Genomic DNA, 21,787 nt, shown 5'->3' with positions numbered 1-21,787 from the left:
CTCGGCAACAGATTTGATGTACGTATTCCATTTAAGATCAGGAGTAAAGGTCAAGCCCAGAAGCTTGTCAAAACTTGGACTTCCTAAGACGAGAGCCATTCATTTTAATTGATGCCAAATGGAGATCAGAACGTTGATGATATAAAGCTAGAAGCTTGGTTTTAGATGCATTAAAAGTAACCAGCCACTCCTTTCCCCATTGTACAACGTGATCAAGATCAGAGGAGAGAGAATCGGAGAGAACTTGGTCGTTTACTGCCTTAGATATGCTACCATATATGGTAGTGTCGTCAGCAAAAATCTCTACGAATGATGTAAGGATGTGATTTGGAAGATCATTAATGTAGATCAGGAAAAAAGTTGGGCCCAGGATAGACCCCTGAGGGACTCCAGCAAGTTGTGAGAAAAAGGTTTAGGAGACTCGCATACTGGCCGTCATTGTCGGGCACACGGTTGGTTCGTGAACAATCTGTGTGAGGTCATAAGCAATGGAGAAATCATGACAGAACCTCCCCTCATCATCGGTCTTGTTTGAGTTGGCCAACCATTCCACATTATGAACATTGAAGTCTCCACATACGTGAATGTTAGCTGATAGACCTTGGTCAATTTTTTCAGATATGCTTTTAAAGATAGTAACTCCGCTGTTATGGGGGCGATAGAGAGTAAATATAAATGCGGTATTGTGAGCTAGTGCAACCCGGAAGCACATATAGGGTAGGTTAGGATCTTCTCTGGAGATGTCCCTACCACATGGAAAGCCATCTTTAATATAGGCACATATTCCATGCCCATGGTGATTTTGGGGGTCAGTTTTGGAAGTTAAGTTAGAGTATCCTTTAATTACGAACTATTTTAGGGAAATAATCTGTCCATTTCCGGTTTCGCTTAAAAATAAAAGGTCTGCTTTAGTCTCCTGTAATTGGGCTTCAACCTCTGGAAGGTTAGAACGTAGACCCCTGATGTTGGAGAAGGAGATATGTTTGTGGGGGTCTACGTTGGAAGTTTCAGATCCGGGTTTAATCATGTATTTTTTTTAATGAAACTTTCGAAATGTGTTGTGACTTGGGCTATCTCTTACATGAAAATGCTATCGATAAGCTGTTTGAGTCCAAATAATTGACCCCTGATTTTGGTAGAACAACTTTACAGATTGCGTACGTTGTTCAATGCTATACTTATCCATAATAAATTTTCTAAAATAATATCTGTAAAATATCTGAAATAGCGAAGAAAATAATCATTAATAGTAAAATGACAAAGACTTTAAACTGTTCAGTGACATTTTTAGGCATAACCACTTATGAAGGCCCAGAAACCACTTGAGGATAAGGGTTAAGCGTGTACAGTAGTCAATTGGACAATATAGTAATCGTTAGTAATCGAAATTCGGTAAATTTGTTAACTTAAGTGGAACGGCTCATCAAGAACTTGTTTATATTGGACTTGAAAGCAACCATATTGTAGTCAGCTGGAAAGTAGGAAAACTGAAGACAATTTCACAGGCGTGCAGTTCTAAGAAAGAAGCTTTGTTCATGGAATCTAAGTTTAGGTTTAGGCACAGATAAAGAGTGGGGGATTATTGATAGTGTTTTCAGATAGATGAGTGTTTTTTGTGAAAGTTTGGCGAGAGAGGGCCATAGATTGAAGCTCAGTCAAGCACTTGCCATAAAAATAATGATAAAGAAGAAACAAACTCGCAACATCTCTTCTGTGAATTATTGAAAGTCTTACCTTCGTTATTCTCGTCTTATTATAACAACAGGTGCATATAACATTTCATCTAGAACGGCCAAGTAGTTCCGAGGAAAAATGAAACGGACCGAAAAACTATACACACACACACACACACACACACACACACACACACACACACACACACATATATATATATATATATATATATGTATATATTTATAATATTAAATGAAAGATATGGATTAATGGTTATATATAACTTTACTATATCATCAGAACAATAAGGAAAAAGGAAAGGAAATATTTAGAAAAAAACTTCTCAAGGCCGTAACATTTCGAAGCTAAATGCTTCTCATCAGAATAGAAAAAGGGTCAGAATTAAACAAAATGCAAATTTAGAAAAACTTGCTTAATTAATTAGATATGAAATGAGTATGAAAGAATAGGATAATATGGGAAAGTATGTACAACATACAATGGTAAATTGGAAGGGTAGTATATATGTAGGTAATAGTAGAATATATATATATATATATATATATATATTCATATCCATAACAACTATTAAATACCTATAGACACTAGTGTTTTAGTGTTTCATCCTTTCAGGAAACATCAGTGTAAAGTGTGTCGATTAACACTGGTCGATAGGTTCGAACCCGCTAACAGAAGTCATCTCTGACTCCATTAGCAAGGACCAAACCTATTCGGCCGCCGTTAACCGCGAGAAATACTGTTGAAATTTAAGCATTTATTTTTTAAAAATATTTTAACATCTGTCAGTGTGATCTAAACATTATATGATGATCTGAGCATACGAGCTTAATTGGCCGTCTTTATTTCAACTGAAAATGCTCAACGACAAGAAACGAGTTTCTTAAAGGGCTGACATATATATATATATATATATACATATACATATATATATATTTGTAAACAAACAATATATATATATATATGTATATGTATATATATATATATAAACAAACTAAAAAACAAAATTAAACAAACTTTCCAAATGTTTTTTTCGAGAAACACAAGAAGAAACGTGTAAGACGTACTGCATAAAAATCTGAATAAAATACCATGTGTATAAATTGAATACATTCAAACCGGAATGATAAGCAGCAATGAATTATTGAAAGACTTACCGTCCTCTTTTTCATGGTTGGTATTATTGCACCTTTTCCATCTCCCATCACTTTCGGTCACTGTTGCAAAAAACTTCGCATTCTCAAAAAAAAAAGCCATTTATCATTCCTTTGTCACCAAATAAGGGCTGTAGGTGCTTCTTTGAAAGTTGAATGGTAATAAACCCTCTCACTTGAAATGAAGGTGTTTTTACTCCCGTGTTGCAACGTATTTTGAGTGGCCGTGTCAAAGTATTGGACTGTCCCCCCAACTCAAAGATCACCCCCTATCACTCGTGAATACGTACCAATTCGTTGGACGTAGACAGAAGTCCGAATGATTTATTTCATGGATCGTGAATCTGTTAGCAGAATTCTTTCAAGGAGACCATTTTTAGACTTCTTGTTACATTATTACATGGAGTATTTTTAGCTTTTAGTTTGAATGAATTATTAAATTTCAATTATGTAACATACGAGTGGTATCAGTTTTAATTTTAGAATATCACCCTTGAATAAGAATTCACCAGTTCATAGATTACGATAAATTGTACTTTAGGTTTATTCTGGATTGAATTTGTTGAATAAATCCGATTATCCCATTTCCCCCATGAAAATATCACTTCAATAACAACATTCATGTAATAATGTTTAAGTTTTCGAGAGGTGTTCACCTTTTTAGCCAGATCAAACTGGACAAATAATAAAGATTTGTCCAAATTTAGATTTTTTTTTAATCATGTACACAATGCCATATTTTACGAGATTTAAAAACAGCAAGCAGTAATGTTTCAATAAGCGGACGCTGGTACAATACATTTTACGTTTATGCCGTTGTAAGCAGCTTTCAATCCCAATCGTACGTCATTGAAATGCTCTTTTGCATATTTCGTATTCAAGTTAATTCAAATTGTCAGTTGCTTTGGTATTACGAAACGCAGTAACTTCTCTTTGCAACTTTTTGTTGAGTTCCATATATTAAACAACTGTAACATTTTTAGTTACCTTTAGTATTTTTAACGGTAATTACTTCACTTTCAAACATTTTTAGATGGTTTTGGTATTTTGACCTGCAGTTACGCCCCTTTGAAGCAGTTTTAGTTGTCTTTGGTATGCGAACCGATGTTACTTCACTTTGCCGCGTTTTTTTTTTGGTATTTTAAAACAGCAGTTACCTCCCGTTTGCAATAATAAACGGAATTCTCTCATTTTGTACCGCATATGAAACAACGACTTGTTTTTACAGAGTAAAGTCGTTTTTTTTTTTTAGCTTTTTTAAACTTAATGAGTCATGTGAAATATTAAGGAAAACTAATTTTATAGTCGATAACGATGGTCGGATGTTTTTTTTTTTACCTGATTTCATATCAAACTATATGCAATCGAGTTTTATTATAGTTAGAGTTACATTTAGGATCGTCTGAAAACTATTCCAGTGTTGATCTTAAAAAAAAAATAATAATAATAACGATTTTGCAAAGTCCCATTACTTCTTTATACTTTATTATTTTTTTAATTAGAGCATATACATATATTAATTCGCTCAAAAGTCACACCCAATGCACGCAAGCGCGCACACACATATATGTGGCGAGAGAGAAACTTCCATAAAGCCACGCATACTTAAATTTTCGATATATATATATATATATATACATAAATATATATATATATACATAAATATATAGATATATATACATAAATATATATATATATTTAGATAAATATATATATATATATATACATAAATAGATAGATAGATATACACACATACATATGCATAATGTTCATTAAATCATATATATGTATATGCTAATGAGATAATATATATCTATATATTTATATATGTAAACATACACGCATATATGTGTGTGTGTGTTCACATAGATAAATAGTTAAATTTATGTTTTAATAAGATTCTATGAAATTCTCTCTGAGATAATTTGACTCAGAAAATTATCATTGATGAAAATATATGTTTTTTGTTTTGTTTCTGTATGTGTTCATTCTTATTTACATCTTTTTTCAAACGTTCATGAATGCATGCGTCAATTTTTACTTCCTTTCCTTCGATTTATTCAAAGAGAAAACGCGTTGTAGAATTAAGGAAAAAATGTATTGTTGACTTTTCAAATGATTCGTGTATATGTTTTTTTTTTAATTTATAACTGAATGTTTGGACAGGAATTAGCAAAGGTTTTCATCTTCAAATCTCATCCACAATAATACTTTAATCTTTTTTTCGTATTTCTCAAACCGAATAATAAAGATATTCATCAGCATTAAAAGTTGTCGAAGATTTGTTATTTTTTTTAATAAAAATTATGGAGGTCAAAGTTCAATCTCTTTTACTGCGCTGATGAATTTAATAGTCATATGTATTTGGTAAGAGACGGATGTTGTCAAACTCTACACCAGCCTTTAAAAGGTTACTTTATTTTCCAACTATAACAACAAAAACAGAAACAAAATCAATCACAGCCTGTTTTAGCGGAGGTAATTAAAGGTTGAATTTACTGACTTAAATTATGTCGAATTTTAAATTATTTCTATGAACAAGATCCAAAATCATAAATAGCAAAACATTCTTTTACGCAGTCAAATTTGTCAAAGACATTCTTACATAATTTCTCCTTGTTCCAATAGAATCCATTGTAATGTTTGGTAAACATTGCAGTCGTATTTTAATAAGAAATTATATTTAATTACTTCTGTAGATTAATGTCTCTAAACTGAATGACTTTCAATTAAATGTTTTATGTAATATTTATAATTAATTTCTCATTATTCCAAAGGAAAATTCTCTTCTTGTCTCCTAAGTTTAATGAAACGAAAATTATAATAAAATATCAGAAACAAAAAAACATTAGTTGGAACAAAAAGTAGAGTAGAGTTTGAACCTGAATCAAACAATAAAACAATTTCTTTTCTCTTTAAAACATCGCTAATTTCATCTCAAACATTGCACAGTCTTGTGTCTATCCGTTGGCTCTGACTATCTAGCGTCGATTGAAACGAGTTCGAAGTTTGCTTAAACGTGACTCTAAATGCTCTGCCCACGTTTTTTCCCAGGCAATTTTTTCTGGGAAATGTCTGTCCGTTATGTGTGATAGCTGTCGTAGGGTTATTGCCCCGTCCTAACCGCGCCAAACGCAATCGTAGCATTCCAAGGTTGTTCATCTGTCCCAGGCTATCGACACTGGTGTCTCTTTCTATAACATTCCCGACAGGTACCAGACATAAGCAGGTGTTGAGCATCTTGTAAAGATGTTCAATCCGTAAAGAGAATATTCCGTATAGGATCGGATTAAGCGCGCTGTGAGTCATAAATATCGCCTCTGAGACATGCAGGGCCTTATCCATACTGATTGTATAATTGCTGAAAATCCGTACCAAGTTGATGATAAAGTAAGGCGTAAGACAGGTAACAAAGCCTATAATGACGGTTAGGGTCATTGTGACGACTCGTCTTTTTGATGCCGACACGAGGGACTGGTTTATTGAGATTCGATTAGTATTGACCGATATGTTATTGTGATGTATCTGTGGTATATCGTTGGCTCGACTGAATACAACTCGGGTGATGTTTGAGTAGCAGTAAAACATTACCACTCCTGGGATTACAAGAATATAAGAAGTCAGGAAAGTGAAATACACTTTGCGTTGCCATTCGTTTGTATAGCCCTTGCTGACGCATTTCAATTGCGTGCTACCATCCGGTTTGGTCTTTTCCACCTGAACAAAGATGAGTAACTGTGGTATGGCAAAGATGAACGCCATAACCCATGCCGTGATGACTTTCGTTCGGATCTTGGGTCGGCTGCGCAGCGATTGTAATGGTTTAACGATCACCTGGTACCGGTCGATACTCATACCGGTCATCAGAAATGTTGTACTGGCTAGGGTGACAATCTGCAGGTAGACGCTGATCTTGCACACGACCTCACCGAGCACCCACTCACCGAACGCTATGAAGAGGATCTCGGTGGTCATCGTTATCATGGCCACCGTCAGATCTCCGATGGCGAGGTTCACAAGAAAGATGTTCACTCGTTTCACAAGGCGAGATCTCTTCCAAAATATGGCGGCTATGAGGGTCAGATTACCAACAATAGTAGCGATCATAATGAATGCCACGGTGACGATACGTTGGAATATTTCCGGTGAAGCAACCGAGGCGTTAAACGTAACTTCAGGCTCGCTTTCATTGAAGTCCATCATTGATAAATTTTCAAACCTTGTGAAAGCAGCCATTTTGTATGGGTTTTCAAAAATAACACTCTAGATATGAATTCACATATATATCCGCATGTGTGTTGTTTTATAGTCTAATCGGGCGAATTCATAAAAAACAGAGAAAAGTATAAATAGCAGAATGAACTAATCCTTCTATCAATGATTTTGTTTTTAGCAAACTCTGTTTTTGTACACAGATAGATATGTATTTTTCAGTCGTATATTTGACAATGGAAATGAAGTTGCTTTTCTATTTCAATGTGTAGACTCAGTTATTCATGTTTCCCGTCATATAATCATCTGGTTTTCTGAAATGAAAATAAAAATAAAATTAAAAAATAAAAAACATACGCAAAGCATGAATAACTAGTTTAAATTTATTTTCGGCATATTATTTTAATAAGAACAAATGAAACATGCATGATCCTCGTGAGTGCACAGTAAACAAGGCATAAAAAATGACTAAGTTCAGCATTTGCCCCCGTCTCATTTAGCCCCAAAAGTCCCAAGGGGACGTCAAATCCTGGGGAAAATCAACAAACGGTGTAGTTTTAGGCCTTAATATATGTAAATTTGAGTTCTGCACCATGCAAAAAAAAAAAAAAAAAATGACTAAGTCAATCATTCCCCCCCACACATTTAGCCCCAAACGTCCCCAATGCCTTAACATACTTAAATTTGAGTTCAGCACCATGCAAAACTGCTAAATAAACATACACAGAAAATTTTAGACAAATATGGTAAAATAGTCTCAAAAATAGTGTTTTTTTTATTAGCCCTAAAAGAGTCCCTGGGGCACACCCAAGAGTTATCGCTAAGTATAAAAAAACAAAATTATATAGAAATTAGTTACAATTTTTCAGAAAGTTGTATAAAAATCCAAGGCATCAATTTTTAAAAAAATAAGTACAAAAGTGTCAGTGTTAACCAGTTTACCCCGAAAGGCACTCCTAGGGAGGCAACCGGAATTTTCCCGTAAAATCCATTCTGTTACTTTTTACTCATATCATGTTTAATGTTTGTGCAAAAATTAAAAAAATTCCAAGGCATAGTTATTGAGAAAAGTGCGGACATACGGACGGACTAACGGACAAGGGTGAATTTACAGGTCGACCTTCCTTTTTTCGGGGGACCAAACAGGTTTATACTTTAAGTTGTAATAAAAACTATTATTCTTTTTAATCAGTAATCAGTAAGCATTATTTCTGATTTCAACACACACACGCACACACACACACACACGCATTATATATATATATATATATATATATATATATATATATATATATATATATATATATATATACGGCGCAATCACGTTGACACACCGGTTCTCGGCAGATCACCGAATTTAAACAACGTTGAGCCTGGCCAGTACCAGATGGGTGACCATTTGGGAAAGTTAAGCAATGTATGTATGCGCCGAGTCGTAGAAATTTCTAGGTTGGTATCTGGAGGCGCATTAATTCACTAGGAGAGATGCACCCCTAGTCTACGTTAAGACATACATCTATGAGACGAGAACTCTGATGTAAAAGCCTGCAGTCTACTGTATACTATGCCCCATGCAGTTATCCGCAGCGACGGAGTTTAGCTGTAATACAAAAATTGTGGATGGTTTTATACATAGCCTTTACCACTATAAACAAATCATCAGTGTGGATTTCCGAGCAACTTAGTTGTTGTGGCGAAACCTTGCATGTTAAAATCGACGAAGAGTCCATTGATTTGATATATTTATATACAAGGAAAAGGAACCTCCACCAAAAAAGCAGAAAAAGACCGACAATATAAACATGTATAACAATGCATATAAATTCAATCGTGCATGCAATAAGGAAATTATATCAATTTAGCGTACGGAATATATATGCTCTATGCCCAGGTATTTCGAAGTCTACTGCTTCTCATCAGACGTGGAGACAACATACTCGATAAAATATTAGAAATGCGACGTCTAGTGATAACTACATTAGAACGAAATAATGAGGTATCTAAACAGTATAAATGGGCAGAGAGGAAATATATGCTCTTTAGACCTAGGTATTTCAAAATCTTATGCTCCTCATCAGAAGAGGAGAGAAAGTTCAAGGTAACATATTAGAACTGTGACCACTAGTGATAATTACATTAGAATGAAATAATGAGGTATATAAACAGTAAAAATGAGCAGAGAGGAAATATATGCTCTTTAGACCTAGGTATTTCCAAATCTTATGCTTCTCATCAGAAGAGGAGAGAAAGTTCCAGGTAACAAATTAGAACTGTGACGTCTAGTGATAACTACATTAGAACGAAATAATGAGGTATCTAAACAGTATAAATGGGCAGAAAGGAAATATATGCTCTTTAGACCTAGGTATTTCCAAATCATATGCTTCTCATCAGAAGAGGAGAGAAAGTTCCAGGTAACAAATTAGAACTGTGACGTCTAGTGATAACTACATTAGAACGAAATAATGAGGTATCTAAACAGTATAAATGGGCAGAGAGGAAATATATGCTCTTTAGACCTAGGTATTTCCAAATCATATGCTTCTCATCAGAAGAGGAGAGAAAGTTCCAGGTAACAAATTAGAACTGTGACGTCTAGTGATAACTACATTAGAACGAAATAATGAGGTATCTAAACAGTATAAATGGGCAGAAAGGAAATATATGCTCTTTAGACCTAGGTATTTCCAAATCATATGCTTCTCATCAGAAGAGGAGAGAAAGTTCCAGGTAACAAATTAGAACTGTGACGTCTAGTGATAACTACATTAGAACGAAGTAATGAGGTATCTAAACAGTATAAATGGGAAGAGAGGAAATATATGCTCTTTAGACCTAGGTATTTCCAAATCATATGCTTCTCATCAGAAGAGGAGAGAAAGTTCCAGGTAACAAATTAGAACTGTGACGTCTAGTGATAACTACATTAGAACGAAATAATGAGGTATCTAAACAGTATAAATGGGCAGAGAGGAAATATATGCTCTTTAGACCTAGGTATTTCCAAATCATATGCTTCTCATCAGAAGATGAGAGAAAGTTCCAGGTAACAAATTAGAACTGTGACGTCTAGTGATAACTATATTAGAACGAAATAATGAGGTATCTAAAGAGTATAAATGGGCAGAAAGGAAATATATGCTCTTTAGACCTAGGTATTTCCAAATCATATGCTTCTCATCAGAAGAGGAGAGAAAGTTCCAGGTAACAAATTAGAACTGTGACGTCTAGTGATAACTACATTAGAACGAAATAATGAGGTATCTAAACAGTATAAATGGGCAGAGAGGAAATATATGCTCTTTAGACCTAGGTATTTCCAAATCATATGCTTCTCATCAGAAGATGAGAGAAAGTTCCAGGTAACAAATTAGAACTGTGACGTCTAGTGATAACTACATTAGAACGAAATAATGAGGTATCTAAACAGTATAAATGGGCAGAGAGGAAATATATGCTCTTTAGACCTAGGTATTTCCAAATCATATTCTTCTCATCAGAAGATGAGAGAAAGTTCCAGGTAACAAATTAGAACTGTGACGTCTAGTGATAACTACATTAGAACGAAATAATGAGGTATCTAAACAGTATAAATGGGCAGAGAGGAAATATATGCTCTTTAGACCTAGGTATTTCCAAATCATATGCTTCTCATCAGAAGATGAGAGAAAGTTCCAGGTAACAAATTAGAACTGTGACGTCTAGTGATAACTACATTAGAACGAAATAATGAGGTATCTAAACAGTATAAATGGGCAGAGAGGAAATATATGCTCTTTAGACCTAGGTATTTCCAAATCATATGCTTCTCATCAGAAGAGGAGAGAAAGTTCCAGGTAACAAATTAGAACTGTGACGTCTAGTGATAACTACATTAGAACGAAATAATGAGGTATCTAATCAGTATAAATGGGCAGAGAGGAAATATATGCTCTTTAGACCTAGGTATTTCCAAATCATATGCTTCTCATCAGAAGATGAGAGAAAGTTCCAGGTAACAAATTAGAACTGTGACGTCTAGTGATAACTACATTAGAACGAAATAATGAGGTATCTAAACAGTATAAATGGGCAGAAAGGAAATATATGCTCTTTAGACCTAGGTATTTCCAAATCATATGCTTCTCATCAGAAGAGGAGAGAAAGTTCCAGGTAACAAATTAGAACTGTGACGTCTAGTGATAACTACATTAGAACGAAATAATGAGGTATCTAAACAGTATAAATGGGAAGAGAGGAAATATATGCTCTTTAGACCTAGGTATTTCCAAATCATATGCTTCTCATCAGAAGAGGAGAGAAAGTTCCAGGTAACAAATTAGAACTGTGACGTCTAGTGATAACTACATTAGAACGAAATAATGAGGTATCTAAACAGTATAAATGGGCAGAGAGGAAATATATGCTCTTTAGACCTAGGTATTTCCAAATCATATGCTTCTCATCAGAAGATGAGAGAAAGTTCCAGGTAACAAATTAGAACTGTGACGTCTAGTGATAACTACATTAGAACGAAATAATGAGGTATCTAAACAGTATAAATGGGAAGAAAGGAAATATATGGTCTTTAGACCTAGGTATTTCCAAATCATATGCTTCTCATCAGAAGAGGAGAGAAAGTTCTAGGTAACAAATTAGAACTGTGACGTCTAGTGATAACTACATTAGAACGAAATAATGAGGTATCTAAACAGTATAAATGGGCAGAGAGGAAATATATGCTCTTTAGACCTAGGTATTTCCAAATCATATGCTTCTCATCAGAAGATGAGAGAAAGTTCCAGGTAACAAATTAGAACTGTGACGTCTAGTGATAACTACATTAGAACGAAATAATGAGGTATCTAAACAGTATAAATGGACAGAGAGGAAATATATGCTCTTTAGACCTAGGTATTTCCAAATCATATGCTTCTCATCAGAAGATGAGAGAAAATTCCAGGTAACAAATTAGAACTGTGACGTCTAGTGATAACTACATGAGAACGAAATAATGAGGTATCTAAACAGTATAAATGGGCAGAAAGGAAATATATGCTCTTTAGACCTAGGTATTTCCAAATCATATGCTTCTCATCAGAAGAGGAGAGAAAGTTCCAGGTAACAAATTAGAACTGTGACGTCTAGTGATAACTACATTAGAACGAAATAATGAGGTATCTAAACAGTATAAATGGGAAGAGAGGAAATATATGCTCTTTAGACCTAGGTATTTCCAAATCATATGCTTCTCATCAGAAGAGGAGAGAAAGTTCCAGGTAACAAATTAGAACTGTGACGTCTAGTGATAACTACATTAGAACGAAATAATGAGGTATCTAAACAGTATAAATGGGCAGAGAGGAAATATATGCTCTTTAGACCTAGGTATTTCCAAATCATATGCTTCTCATCAGAAGATGAGAGAAAGTTCCAGGTAACAAATTAGAACTGTGACGTCTAGTGATAACTACATTAGAACGAAATAATGAGGTATCTAAACAGTATAAATGGGAAGAAAGGAAATATATGCTCTTTAGACCTAGGTATTTCCAAATCATATGCTTCTCATCAGAAGAGGAGAGAAAGTTCTAGGTAACAAATTAGAACTGTGACGTCTAGTGATAACTACATTAGAACGAAATAATGAGGTATCTAAACAGTATAAATGGGCAGAGAGGAAATATATGCTCTTTAGACCTAGGTATTTCCAAATCATATGCTTCTCATCAGAAGATGAGAGAAAGTTCCAGGTAACAAATTAGAACTGTGACGTCTAGTGATAACTACATTAGAACGAAATAATGAGGTATCTAAACAGTATAAATGGACAGAGAGGAAATATATGCTCTTTAGACCTAGGTATTTCCAAATCATATGCTTCTCATCAGAAGATGAGAGAAAATTCCAGGTAACAAATTAGAACTGTGACGTCTAGTGATAACTACATTAGAACGAAATAATGAGGTATCTAAACAGTATAAATGGGCAGAGAGGAAATATATGCTCTTTAGACCTAGGTATTTCCAAATCATATGCTTCTCATCAGAAGATGAGAGAAAGTTCCAGGTAACAAATTAGAACTGTGACGTCTAGTGATAACTACATTAGAACGAAATAATGAGGTATCTAAACAGTATAAATGGGCAGAGAGGAAATATATGCTCTTTAGACCTAGGTATTTCAAAATGTTATGCTCCTCATCAGAAGAGGAGAGAAAGTTCAAGGTAACATATTATAACTGTGACCACTAGTGATAACTACATTAGAATGAAATAATGAGGTATATAAACAGTAAAAATGAGCAGAGAGGAAATATATGCTCTTTAGACCTAGGTATTTCCAAATCATATGCTTCTCATCAGAAGAGGAGAGAAAGTTCCAGGTAATATATTAGAACTGTGACGTCTAGTGATAACTAGATTAGAACGAAATAATGAGGTATATAAACAGTATAAATGAGCAGAGGGGAAATATATGCTCTTTATAAATAGGTATTTCCAAGTCATCCTTCTCATCATCAGGGGCGGACCGGAGCTTTAAAGCAGCCCAGCATTATCTACAGAGCAGAACTATTAGAAATGATACGTCTAGTGATAACTACATTAGAACGAAATAATAGGGTATCTAAGGTAGAGGGTAAACAGTATAAATATGCAAGGAGGAGAATTGGAGAACTAAAGTGATTAAGATTGTATAAGACTAAATTGTTGTTATCACTCAGAGACGGACTGGACCTTTAAAGCAGCCCAGACATTATCTACAGAGCCGCCCGGTTCATCTCACTAAAATAGGCCTTAAGTAGCAACTCGTCTTACAGATTCTAGAATATATCCTAAATATGACAAATTTGCGGATATAACTGACTTTTTATGTGCAATTTCTGAAATTATGCTTAAAAATGTAAATTGGAAAGCTCTTAAACGTATTGAATGTTATAACTACGCGGTTTAACAAAGTAGTGAATCTTATTTCGCATAATCAGCAAAGAAAGTATGAAAGAAACAATATGTGTTTATTTAAAATAACTGCTTTATTTTCGTTGTTACAAGCACATTTTCAGACGTTATAGCTTTTGCGAGTTTCTCCTCTCGAATTTAGTCAGCTAATTATCAACAAACGTCTGTTGCGATGGTAGATATTTAGTACAATGAATTTTGGGAATGAATTCTGCAAAATAAATAATTAAATGAATGTAAATATATAAAGTGCATCTTCTACTTCTCTCTCCTCTTCATCCATTTGTCTTTAAAAGTTGAGTTTTCATTTTTTTTCTCCACCGGCTTACCGGGCATTGTCTAAATGCCCGACCGGCCAGTCCGCCACTATTATAACATAATAGATATAAGTGGTATGTAATGAGGTAAGGGGGTTTGTCATCATATGTTAAGCTGTACATTTTACATCAAGAAACAATATCAAGAGAAAGCGATAGGAAATAATCGTAGAGGCTGATATAAATATAAGGAATTAGGGTATGATTATACAGAGAAGTTTTCTTGAAATAATAGAGAACGGAAGTTAAGTCAGTATATGTCTGAGAGAGCAGGAGAGTACAAGGCAGTATCAAACAAAGTATAAATTATAAGATAATAAAAGATAAAAAAAGATACAATAATAAAACGAAGATAAAAATTATATCAAATATAAAAAAAAATAATAAAACGAATAGTAAGAATAAAAAAATAAAAAGATGAAAAAAATATATAAAAATAATATTACAGGATGAAAAGTATAAAAGATAGAACATATCAAGTGAATATAATAGTACTAATATGGTGTCTAAGGATAAAACAAAGTAAACGTGCATAAAAAAGTATATCGTAAAAATAAAGATGATGTGATAAAACGGTAGAACCGAAATGAAAACGCCGGGGAGAGACAGGCATGACAAGTTGGGCGGCATACACAAATAAGATTGGGAGACGGGAAGGAGGCAATAGAAAGATAAGGTAGAGATAATGATATTGAAGAGGAGGCAATGTGTATGGAGCGAAGAGATGAGATACATAAAAAAAGGGAGAAAAACAAGCAAATATATCTATATAATTATAAAACTCAAATGACCTTATAACGGGTGTTGTTACCAAATATCCGATTTACGACTTCCGGACGCGCATGCGTACATAAACAAATAATCAACGCGACAATAAAACGTGTTGTTTCACTGTGTACGTTTTCAGCGTCCCAATTGTTTTTTTTTCGCGTTTAAATTACTCAAATAAACAATTATTAATACTTACTACATTTTTTTACATCGTTCATTTCCTTATTACGTTTAAGTTATTTTAACGTAATGTTCTTACAAATTTAAACCGTTGACAACCATAATAGCATTTTACAACGGCGATTTATCCACCGCCTTCATTTAAAAAAAAAATATTCTCCATTTTTTAATACACTTTCCTTAAAAAAAAAACATTCATACATTTTCTTCTACACTACCAATATAAATAAATAACCCCGAAAATATGTTTTTTTTTAATTTGCGTTACAAATAATCAACGCGGCAATAAAACGTATTATTTTACTGTGTACGTTTTCACCGTCCCAATTGTTTTTTTTTCGTGTTTAAATTAAAAGATATATCAAAATTTGAATTTAACTTTTTTTATTATGGTATCTGTTCAGTGCACATTTACCTATAAGTATGGCAAATCACTTATAATTAAATTCAATGTAAGTTTTTTTTCCAAAGTAAACAATTATAAACAGAACGACTCATAGAAATCTATCTATATTCTTTTTTCATTTTAATATACTTTCATAGAAATGTTTCTGTTATGTCACAAAAAACTATTTTCTTTACGTCACAAGTGTCACGCTCATACATTAATTCCATAGCTAATATATCATACTGACCCAACGGGTCACGGGTAGTCTAGTATATATATATATATATATATATATATATAATGCGCTTTGTTTTTGTGTGTGTTTGTGTGTGTATGTGTGTGTGTATTTGTGTGTATGTGTATATATATATGTGTGTGTGTGTGTTCTTTATGGATTTCGAAAAAAGTTTTACATAAATGTATTTATGATTAAACTAATAATTCCTCGAATAAATTCGACAGACTGTTGTCAAAACTTCCAACTCCAAACCTTGACACTCTTTCAAGTTGACTTGCACAACGACGTATGTAGCATACCTTAGCCCAACTCCTCCCCTATTCGCTTCACGTCCGTTTTTATTCACTTGTCCAATTTGTATATAAACGGCGACAGTCTGCGTCGCTTACGTGACCGTCAATCATAAAACCAACTGGGTGTCGCCATTTTAGCCTTTCTTTCCTATTTTCTTTTTAGACGACCGATCCTTTGAAGCACGCACACATGCTAGCCAAGTAAGTTGTGATTTTCCCTACACCCTCTGATCTCATGATCACAAACAGGGCAGGAAGGCAGTATATGTCTTTGTCAGGTGCTTCTCCGAAGAATCGGAGGCGTCACTTTCTCATTTCCCTCTTTCTCATCACTACCGTCATCGTCGCTAGTATGTTCCACCATCTTTTCTGATTCAGTAGGCATACAAACAGAGTGGGAGGCAGTATCCGTCTTTGTCGAGTATTTCCTCGAAGAATCGGTGTCACTTTTTCGTTTCTGTCTTCTTCATAACTACTGTCATCGTCACCAGTATGTTTCATAATCCCCTCTTCTGATTATGTAAGCAGTGTTTCTATGCTGATAAGAAGGGGAAGTAGGGGATAATGATCATTCTCAAATTGTATGCGAAATTATTCATCGTCCTCAGAATTAGAAAGGATCATAAGAATGGTGGACATCTTTCACATCACGTGGGACACCATCAGCTAACATAGTCGGAGAACTTATTATTTTATCTATTTAACCGCTACCAAATCTTGTAGTGCACCGAGTATATGTTTTTTTTTACCTAAACATGGTCTCTCTCTTAAAGACGTTCGCGGTCAAATATTTACACACAAACCGACACACATACATGCATCTACTGTTTTATTTATATAGATTTTATATGTCCTGTTTTATATTTAACTATCAATATTAGCTAAGTAATAATGTGTAAGTTCTTATTTGTCAATAGAAACAACGATTATAAAGATATGAAAACTGTTTTCCCCTATATAATATCTCCGGCGATACACAAGTAATCATTCCGACGCGGTGGTTGAAAACAATTGACGTAATTGAACGCAACAGATCCGATCCTAATAAGTAATAGTAACTATTAAACGAACATGGTATAATACTCCCAGAAAGAAAACAAGTTGGAGGGAAGTGCATAGAAAAGAAATGAAAACAATACATGACGTATCGAATCCGAATCTGAAATAGATCCGTCATCACCAGTCACTATCTTTAAGAGCATATCTGAGAAAATAGATCACATACTGTCTTCACATCCCTCGGCTAACATCCACATCTGTGGTGACTTCAACGTCCATAACGTGGAATGGCTGACCCATTCAAATAAGACAGATGATGAGGGGAGGTTTTGTCATGATTTTGCCATTGCTTATGACCTCACTCAGATTGTTCGCGAACCCACCCGTGTGCAGTCAGTGTCTAATTGGGGCAGATCAAAACGTAATTGCGACAATTATTTGCTGCATATGAAGATTTGCAAACTCGTAAGGCGAATAGAATCGAGTTTGACTTACACCATCTGGTCTTCCCCAATGGTTTCCTATCTGAGTACCCGTACGTGTCACGATCAATGTCGCTAAATGTAGTGGTTTCATGGAATTCAATATGTGGTTATAGCTGTATACCATACATCAAATCTATTATAATAAAGTCGTATTACTGTCTCTTTGTATGTTCAGAATTTAATTAATATATACAAACGTTACACTGTTTCACAAATTATATTTCATACTAAAAACGGTTCCTACTATATATATATATATATATATATATATATATATATATAGTGAATAAATGAAAAAAAAAACTATATTCCAAAATTTATGATGTTGACGACCTTATAATTTATTCCTTTAATTCAGTTGACATGTACAATTCTTAACAGTATCTGTTTCGTAGCGCAAAATCAATCACTTAATTATTATATCAATCAGTGAATTTATTATGCTCTTAACTCATCAGAAAAAATAACAACAATCAATCCGTCAAAAAGAAAAGTGCGATTTGACAGGATTAAAATCCGAAAATTGGAAGAGAATCTGCAAATACCTTCTAATAGGTTTCCATTACGCCAACTTAAATTTAAAAAATTAAAAATTTAAATTGATACATTGTAAACATATTAAAGGGTATTTGCAGCTTCTCTTCTAATTATTACTACAAAACAACCATCCATTCATGCATGTAGTATCATTACCACATCTGGCCTGGTGAATTTATCAAAAACGAAACCTCATTCTAATCGGTCTCGCAATAGCATCTAAGCCCTCTCCTTTTCAATAGCCACCAAGTTTTATCCGTGTGGCTTTTTAACAAATATTTAAACACAATGTACTCTAATGGAAACGTACATAACTAAGATCAACTTGTCAATCAGCAAAATTCCACCACTATACAAATTAAAACACTTAAGCCTATAAATGAAATTTTGTGCCTACGTAAATAGTACACATTAGTCGACTTACGCCTACCAAGTTCCAATTTTTCGATTTTGACACCTTAGCAGCCATCTTTCGTGATTATAATCAAACAGGATTTGTTCCACAATTCTAATTGTTTCATATATCAAATTTCAAGTTTGTAGGCCAAAAACCTGACAGAGTAGTTCTGCACACATATACACGAAGTCATATATATATATATATATATATATATATATATATATATATATATAGTAATTTATATATATAATATTTTTACATAGTTATGCATATACATATATATGATTTATATGTATACACATGTATGTATATATAATTGTATATAATGTGTATATAATGTGTATACATATCGTATATATATATATGTACATACATATAATTTGTATATATACATATTTATATATATGTTTATACATATAAATGTATATATGTTTATATATATATATATAAATGTATATAATGTGTTTACAAATGGTACATATATGTATATACATATAATCTCTCTCTCTCTCTCTCTCTCTCTCTATATATATATATATATATATATATATATAGGGAGTGAGAGAGGGAGAGAAGTAGAGAGAGATAACAGACAAGTACTCACCCCTGAGATTAATTTATATTAAGCAACCATTCCCTCATGCATGAAGTATTATTACCACACCTGCCCGGGTGAATTTATCAAAAAAACAATCCTCATTCTAATCGGTCTCGCAATAGCAGCCTCTCTTGTTCACTAATTACAATGTTTTATTCGTGTGGCTTTTTCATAAGTATTTTAACACAATATACTCGGACGATCGAATAGCAACGTATATAGCCCAGACCAACCTGTCAATCAACAGAATTCCACTCCTTCACTGGATGCCGGGAAGCTTCTATTGTACCAGCTTGTTTTCCCGGACTGTTTGTCTGTGGGGTTCTCACCCTGTTTCCCTAACTGTACTAACATGCAAAATTTTAAAAATAACGTAAGAAGACATTTCGCTGCTCAACTTTACACATTGTTTCTTGTAGATATTACGCCCAATAGAAGCCTTCTATGTCCAAGTGGCAGTGTACCTCGTTTGGGGTGACCAATAGTAAAAAATTAAATGGTTTCAAAAACCAGGGTCATTGAGTGACATCATCTATGATGACATGTTAAACCCGTTTCTTTTAGTTTCTAGCATAATATAATAAAATAACGCCCATTAAACGTGTGCGTTGGATGATATTAGATTTCAAAACTATGCGTAACGACGGACAGACAGTACCTCTTGATGACACAGATGAAGGTGTTCGAACACGCTCATGACGGATAAATGAAGATTGTCAAAAAAAGAAGACGATGTGAGAGAGGGCCAATATTTAAATTAGTAATTAAGGGATAATTTTCGCAAATTTCATCAAAGAAGAAATTCATGAGATTTTATTGTCTTTAATTACATGCAAAACGAAAGTGAAAATACAATTAATCTGTTCAGTGAATGGCGGATTTAAAAAGCTTAAAATTAATCGAAATAAAGAAAACACCAAAGGTAAACAAAATTACTGAAGAAATGGCGCCAAAATTTGATTTGATATTCAAAGTTAAGTACATTCTTTCGTTATTCTCACTTTTCGATTGTATGCATGCATGTATATATATATATATATATATATACACGTTTTATTTTTTATTACGCATATTTGATCTACAACAGTATTGAGCACTTTCTTCAGTTTTTATTAATTACCATCTCCACTATATATATATATATATATATATATATATATATATATATATATGCATGCATACACTCGAAAAGTATTCATATATTTATATATATATATGTAGATAGATATAGTTTTATATTTTTCTTTCGTTGTACAAACATTGGTTATACATGTGCATGCTTATTTTGCTGTGATTTCTTTGAAAATTCCTCGTCATCAGACTACTATTCTCAATATAATACAACTTTAGTTGTATAGAAAACTTAAATGTATAAAAACACGCTTGGATTAAATGAAAACGTTATAACAAAATGTCGAGGCAATCGGTTCAGTTGAAAGTGGAATTTTATAATTAATCTAAAAATTTTTTCAAGCCAGCATTGATTTTTTAATATAGGTTATGACAATTTTCATTTTTCAGATGAGCTATGCAAAATTCTCACGGTTATTTATTTAATTTTTCAGAAGAACTAGATATGGGGAGACAGATGGTTTGGGTTTTCCTGGTGAAATAAAATGCGGCGTCTATTTTGGCATTAATATACGTGTACTTGTGGCAAAATAAAATGAATATAATAAATGTTTTCTAACGAAATATTCGATTTGAAGGATATCTTTCTGCGTATTCTCCGATGAATAATAATCCTAGAAAATTCTAGATTTGGTGGAAAGCGCAGATTGTCTGGACAGTTTATGAAACCGCTGCTAGAATGAATCTCTTTCCAGGATTTGTGGGATTTCTTCTATAGTCCCTTTTCTATCACTTCTCTCTCTCTTCCACTCTCTCTCTCTTTCTTTCTCTCTCTCCCTCTTCCACTCTCTCCCCCTCTATCATCTCATGAGTCGTTGGGTCATTTTCATTATTTATTACAATGTAAAGTATGCGTTTATGTTTGTATATATTTATCGCACGATCATGTTGACACACCGGACCTAGTAAGATCACCGACGTTAAGCAACGATGAGCAAGGCCAGTACCAAATGGGTGACCATTTGGGAACGCCACGTGCTGTATGTGCTGTGTACTAATCTTGGCAGTGTTTCCGGTCGGGTGAACTTCTGTATACTTGCAACTGGAATTAAAAGTGTGCCGACTTAGGAGAGATCGTGCAACCCTTGCCACAAGACAAGGCTAAACGGAATAGTTATTTACATAAGATTCACTCCTAAACGAATTAGCATGTCATTATGAAATTTAGACCATGGTTATTAGGAATAAGGGGTCTGAAGTTGGGTTATATTTAGTTAATGAGCCAAAGGGAGAGTGAAAGGCTTTTGCAAAGGGGAATAGTACTAGTCAAAAATTGTTCCGTTTGAGACGAGTATTCTTCTTGGTTTTGCGTACACCAGGGTCGTTCCAAAAGGAAAGCCTACTTTTTAAAACTCAAGCCTATCCCCTTTTCGTAGAAAATTAAAATAATTAAGAAACGATGAATTCAACCCGGAGTTAGTATCTTTTAAGACGAACAAATTCTGATGATTTCT

The 21,787-nt window shown here is 33.8% G+C and overlaps 2 protein-coding genes across 3 annotated transcripts in view; both read right to left on the bottom strand.

The window, feature by feature from the left end:
- The window catches only part of LOC145246708 (neuropeptide S receptor-like), a 39,527-nt gene extending 35,077 nt beyond the window's left edge, over window positions 1-4,450 (bottom strand). Inside the window, exon 1 of the mRNA XM_080108442.1 lies at window positions 2,850-4,450. The gene's annotated coding sequence lies outside the window, so the exon portion shown is untranslated. The remainder of the gene's footprint in view (window positions 1-2,849) is intronic.
- A 175-nt stretch (window positions 4,451-4,625) lies between these two features.
- LOC145246707 (neuropeptide S receptor-like) overlaps window positions 4,626-21,787 on the bottom strand; it is a 481,356-nt gene continuing 464,194 nt past the window's right edge. For both annotated transcript variants that reach the window (XM_080108438.1, XM_080108439.1), the window contains one exon: window positions 4,626-7,372. In XM_080108438.1, coding sequence (XP_079964564.1) covers window positions 5,784-7,082 — 1,299 coding nt within the window. In that variant the 5' untranslated portion in view covers window positions 7,083-7,372 and the 3' untranslated portion in view covers window positions 4,626-5,783. The remainder of the gene's footprint in view (window positions 7,373-21,787) is intronic.

The sequence above is a fragment of the Euprymna scolopes genome, chromosome 24, assembly GCF_053919585.1.
Source record: "Euprymna scolopes isolate OS-2025 chromosome 24, ASM5391958v1, whole genome shotgun sequence".
NCBI lineage: Eukaryota > Metazoa > Mollusca > Cephalopoda > Sepiida > Sepiolidae > Euprymna > Euprymna scolopes.
This window is presented reverse-complemented; position numbering and strand designations above follow the sequence as displayed.